Genomic DNA, 6000 nt, shown 5'->3' on the forward strand with positions numbered 1-6000 from the left:
TCTAAAAGCAGTGCTGGTGGACTTTGCTCCCTTCTCTTCACCTTGGAGGGCTCAGTGGGCCACTTCTCCTCCTCTACCACATGGCTTGGACCTGCTCCTCAGGCCCTTGCTCTGCCCCTGCTCTTCCTTGTCTGGGATCCAGTGGGTTTTCCTGAGCAGATTCTGCCCGTGGGCTCATTCTGAGTGATGTGGGGATTAATCATGCCTGGAAAGAGACAGATTTTATTTTTTAATTATGTATTCTGGTTTTTTCCTGTTTTTTGCAGCTTCTGGAAGAGGTTGAGCAGGCTGATGAGTAAAGTCAATCCTGAACCAAATATCATCCACATCATGGGCTGCTATGTTCTTGGAAACCCCAATGGGGAGAAGGTGGGAGCTCCTGGGTCCCCCTGGGAGTGTCTGCTGGGCCCAGGGAGGGGAGAGTCACACTGTGAGCTCCAAACCTGCCCCTTCTGCTGGGGGGGACAGGCTGGGGGGCTGTCCCAGGGGGCTGGGAGTGGGAGAGCCACCCTCTGCATCCCCCAGAGGGCAGGGCAGGAAGGGAGTGACAGGCAGGACAAAGACTGAAACCTTTGGCAAGAACAGCCATTCAAATCACTTCATTTATTAGCTCATGAGGCAGATGTTTTAAAGGACATGTGTGGAAGGTTTTCTAGAGGGAGGGAGCAGAGATGGGCAATTCTGGGTGCCCAAGAGTCCTCACTGTTTTCAGCTGCTAACTCTGATATGTTTTCCTTTCAGCTATTTCAGAATCTGAAAAACTTAATGAATCCTTATAGGGTTGCCTTTGAGTCTCCACTTGAACTATCAGCTCAAGGTAATTTATTTTCTGTACAGAGACACACACCTTCCTGACCAGCCTAGAGAGACACACACCTTCCTAACCAGCCTAGAGAGACACACACCTTCCTAACCAACCTGCAGAGACACCCACCTTCCTAACCAGCCTACAGAGACACACACCTTCCCAACCACCCTACAGAGACACAACCTTCCCAACCAGCCTAGAGAGACACACACCTTCCTAACCAGCCTAGAGAGACACACACCTTCCCAACCACCCTACAGAGACACACACCTTCCTAACCAACCTGCAGAGACACACACCTTCCTAACCAGCCTACAGAGACACACACCTTCCCAACCAACCTGCAGAGACACCCACCTTCCTAACCAGCCTAGAGAGACCCAACCTTCCCAACCACCCTACAGAGACACAACCTTCCCAACCAGCCTACAGAGACACACACCTTCCCAACCACCCTACAGAGACACACACCTTCCTAACCAGCCTAGAGAGACACACACTTTCCCAACCAACCTGCAGAGACACCCACCTTCCTAACCAGCCTAGAGAGACACACACCTTCCTAACCAGCCTACAGAGACACACACCTTCCTAACCAGCCTACAGAGACACACACCTTCCTAACCAGCCTACAGAGACACACACCTTCCTACCAACCTGCAGAGACACACACCTTCCTACCAACCTGCAGAGACACACACCTTCCTAACCAAACTAGAGAGACACACACCTTCCTAACCAGCCTAGAGAGACACCCACCTTCCCAACCAGCCTACAGAGACACACACCTTCCTAACCAGCCTACAGAGACACACACCTTCCTAACCAACCTGCCTCCCTCATGGGGACAGTCACCTGAAAAAGCAGTTTTGAGCTCCCTTAAAAGCCCTACCATGGTCTTTGTTTTCTTCCAAGCTGAGTGTGGGACATCTGCCAATACCAGACCATGAGGAATCTGGGGGAGAAGTGTCCATGGAGCAGACACCTTTTCTGTAGCCAGGTCTCCAGGGCTCTGAGAGAGTTGTGTCCTCCACAAGCAACTGGGATATGACCCATCAGAGCCATTACACAGCTCAGTCTGTATAATTTCCCTTTTTTACCTGCAGCTCCAGATATCTCAAGGGGCTACAGGATTTTTCCTGTTCTCTGCTCAGTGCCAGTGACTGGTGTGGTTTTACAAGCAGCACATTCTGAATTTGCCCCTGGTTTGGATCTTTGCTGTAGCACTTTGCCCTCTTGGCAAATAAACCCATTGAGCCCTGTGTGCCTCCTCAGCTACTCCCAGGTGGCCTCAGCACCTCTGGGTTGTTCCTGACTCCCCTCACCCTCAGGAATGTGCAGGAGGAAGCACAGGAATGTGCAGGAGTGGAGCATGTTGGTGCTGCACAGAGTTCAGGGATTCACAGCCTCAGACTGGTTTGGGTTGGAAAGAACCTCGAAGCTCCTCCAGTTCCCACCCCCCTGGAGCAGCTTCCCTGTTCTCTGTGCTGTCCTGCCAAGGGCTGGGCTGGCACAGCTCCCACAGGGAACATGCTTGCCCATGAGTGCCAGAGCAGCTTGCAGGGAAGGTGCCAGCCCTGTGGGCAGCTCAGCAGGCCAGGCAGGGCTCTGTGGGCTGGCATGAAGCAGCTGGTTGCTCAGGAAGCTGGGAATTGATCCCCTCCATCAGTCTGGGAGGCACTAACAGTGTAGTGTACCCTCCTAATCCTGTGCCAAGTCATCTCCAACTAATCCTAATCAGGCCTCCCAAGAGCAAATCCCCTCCTTGAGCCCTGTCTGAGTGCAGGCTTGTTTGCCCTTGTGTTTTCTAATGCACCCACTGCCTCCTGGGCACAGCCTTTGCTCTGTGCCTGCCTGTGAGACCCCCTTGGAGAAGAGGGGCTGGCACTGGTGGGTCCTGGTTGCTCATTGCTGGGGGCAGAGACAATCCTGCAGGGCAGAGATGGCCTGGGAATTAAAAAAAGTCTGTATTTTTATTTGAATTTTCAGTGTTAATTATTTTTAGTGTTTCCCCCAAGTCTTTACAAGGAGTTAACTCTTGGTTTGTAGTTTCTGAAGTCCCTGTGCCTCTGTTGGCTGATCCCTCTCCAGCCCCTGGCCCCAGATCAGCACTCAGAGCAGAGAGGTCAAAGTCTGGAGACAGACTTTGTGCTCAGTTCCTTCCCCCATGGACAAACCCTGCCAGGGGATTAGAAAGAGCCACTCATGGTTGAGGAGCTGTGAAAAGAGTTTGGTTCTCACGGGCACCTCCACGTGCCCAGTTGGGTGCCCAGGGGGGGTTCCTGTGCCCTCCCACGGGTGGGTTCATGCCACTGTGGCCTCTCCCTGGTGCTCAGGGTGTGACCCCTCTGCCTCATTTCCCCTCCAGGTAAGCAGATGATCGAGACTTACTTTGACTTCCGCCTTTACCGCCTGTGGAAGACCCGCCAGCACTCCAAGCTCTTGGACTACGATGACATTTTGTGAGCTGCACAAGGCTTGGCAGGAGGAAGCTCATCACCCGTGTCCAAGAAGTCATGCTGATTGCAGAGAGACTTTTTCATTGGCACAGGGAGCCCTTCAGAGCCCGCGGGAGGCAGCGGGAGGGCAGGAGGAGCCCTGGCAGCGTGGCCAGAGGGAGCTCCGGGCAGGAGACACTGCAGGGCAGGGCTGAGGGCCAGCCCGGGAGGAGCACCCACGACAGGAGAGAGTTCCTGGCAGAACTGAGCTGTTCTGGGTCACAATGGGCCAGATTGGATTCCAGGTCCTTTTAAAAGACTTTTGAAGCTCAGGTTTTCTTACAAAAATAAACCCAGTTACCCGTGCACTACGATGGAGGAGTCAGCAGAGCACAGAGGGAGCGGAGGGTTGTCCTCATGAGACCTGCTGTGCTGAGCATCTTGGAGAGCAAGGACTGCTACACCTACTCCTGCAAGCTTAGAGCAAGACAACCCAGTCTCCATGTGAATATACACTGGGATATAGAGTTGAAATCCTTTTTTTGTTTTGTTTCATAGAAAATAAGTGCAATTTTTATAGCGAGGGAGGGAGGGGTAAAATCCCTCCCGATATTTAATTAGTTCAAAAATAACACACCATAACCAATAGATGAGGTATTTCTGGTCTGCTTGAAAATATATTCAGAATGGTAATATATCTTCTGTAGACATATTTAATCACCAGCAACCATGGGTTTAACATACCTTGGCAGACCCTGCATGTCTGCTGCATTGGTTGGGTTCCTGTCAGAGTCTCTGTGTTGCACTATCTGTATGTGCTCTCACGAATGTAGAGTTCTCCTCCAATTAGCCACAACTTAATGACTTTTCTCTTTTGCTGCTTGCAAAACTACTGGGACTTTAGTTTTGCTGAAATACTTTAGGTTAGAAATGTCAGACCTGGCTGGGAAGCCTCAGCCAGGCTCGCTGTGGTATAAAAATGAGTTAGAAATTAATAGCCATGGTAATTAGCTGTTGATGCCAGTGTTCTGCTGTGTGTTGGCAGAGGAGCTCCCTGCCTGACCTGCTGCTGGAGCAGCTGGTGGGCCCCTCCAGGGGGACTGCACTGAGGCATTTGGCAGAAATGCCTCTGGAGGAACAGGGTTGGAGCAGGAGTTTGAATCTGCCCTGTGTTCACTTGATTGCCAGTTGTTTGTGCAGAAACCACCTCTTTGCCAGGGCTGAAAGACCTTTCTCTTGACCTGAGCTGTTCCCTTCCCTTCCTGAGCAGGGCAGAAGCTCTGAGAACCCAGGTCTTGGTATTTGATGATACATTTTAGAATCTCTTTACTTTTTATTTGGTCAGGTCACGTGCTTTTTGGACAGGGAGGTGCTTTTTGTTTTGGGAAAGAGGGGTTTTTTTCACATTCTATTGTCCTTTTAGAAGATAAATAAATAGTACTTAGAATCTGTGTAGGTCACTGGCAATTCTGGGAGGTGACACAAGTTATTTCTTTTACAAAGTAACAGGGAAGGATTACCTTGTTTTCCTGATTTCCTGTTATCTAAAACTAGTTGATTGTGAAGTGAAGGAAAATATATGTACAAACCTTCTTTTAAATACTTCCCAAAAGAAGTATCTGTTCTGATCTGTAGAGTCCTCCTTCCCCTGTGCCATACCCGTGGTTGTGATTTTGGGGAGCAGGTCCCTGGCTAGAACTGCTGAATCCTTTTCATTTATGGCAGTTTTATAGCAAAACTTGTGAAGAAATAATGTACATAGAGTAAGGAGAGGAATTAGGGGGAGAGAGGTGGTTTAAGGGCATTGAAAGCCACATCCTGAAGCCCACAGGTGTGGGGGCTGCCCCCCCTGGCTGGAGCTGCCCTGACCTCGGGAATTTTGGGAGCCACATCTCATCCCTGGACTCAGGCAGGTTTGCCAGACTTTGTAGTGAAGGGGAGAACAGTCTGTAGCTTTTGGAAGAAAATGCCAGATGGGAAAAAACCCACCCAAATTTATGCCAATTGTTATTTATTGTTGTAGCTTCCACCAGCTCTGCAGCGAGAGGTGGGAGCCAGAGGTGCAATGAAAGCTCAAAGTCACGTCATGTGGAGAAGGAAATGGTTGTGGGAGGATTAAAATGCTGACACAAAACTCTCCCTTTCTGACCCTTTCACCTCCTGACTGGAGACTGACAAACTGTTCTTCCTTTCTCTTCCCTAAAGTCCAATCCCAGTTCAGTGAACTTGGTAGCATGAATGTAGCATTGTGGAACTATTGAGAATCTTATTTAACCCCAAAGGGCCCCTTTCTGTATCCACTGGAGTGGTTTCTCTGTAGAACTCTTGTGTATCCTCACTGAGCACTTGTAGAACTCGGGGTGCAAAGTAGAAGGTGATTGTGCAGTAGCTTCTGTAGGCTTGGAATGGACACCAGGGACTTTTCCTGGTGCAGTTTAGAGGAGAGTGAGAACTGCTGAGTGCATTTCCCTCCAAAGATCTCTATTCCTCATAGTTTGTGATGTGTGTGACATGAGCATATTATTTCCTTTGTAGCCTTCATTTGCCTCAAGAGAGGAAATACTCTCAGAGCTGTGACTGGAAGTGGGTTGTGATGTTTGACATCCTGTGTGGAGCAGCATCGTTGGAATTAACCTTTGGTGATAGAGGAAAACACATTTCTGGCCCCTTTCCCCTGGCTGAGCTTTTCAAGTGGCTGCTGGGAAAGGAAAGGGTCAGCAGAGGGAAATAAAAATTGTCATTATTTAAACTTTA

General features: G+C 49.9%; 1 protein-coding gene across 1 annotated transcript in view; it reads left to right on the forward strand.

Annotated features, from left to right (window-relative positions):
• Positions 1-6000, forward strand: part of NSMF (NMDA receptor synaptonuclear signaling and neuronal migration factor) — a 58567-nt gene extending 52567 nt beyond the window's left edge. Inside the window, exons 12-14 of the mRNA XM_071574376.1 lie at positions 267-369; positions 742-817; positions 3177-6000. Of these exons, the coding sequence (XP_071430477.1) occupies positions 267-369; positions 742-817; positions 3177-3274 (277 nt within the window). The 3' untranslated portion in view covers positions 3275-6000. The remainder of the gene's footprint in view (positions 1-266; positions 370-741; positions 818-3176) is intronic.

The sequence above is a fragment of the Pithys albifrons genome, chromosome 20 (assembly GCF_047495875.1).
Source record: "Pithys albifrons albifrons isolate INPA30051 chromosome 20, PitAlb_v1, whole genome shotgun sequence".
Taxonomy (NCBI): Eukaryota; Metazoa; Chordata; class Aves; order Passeriformes; family Thamnophilidae; genus Pithys; species Pithys albifrons.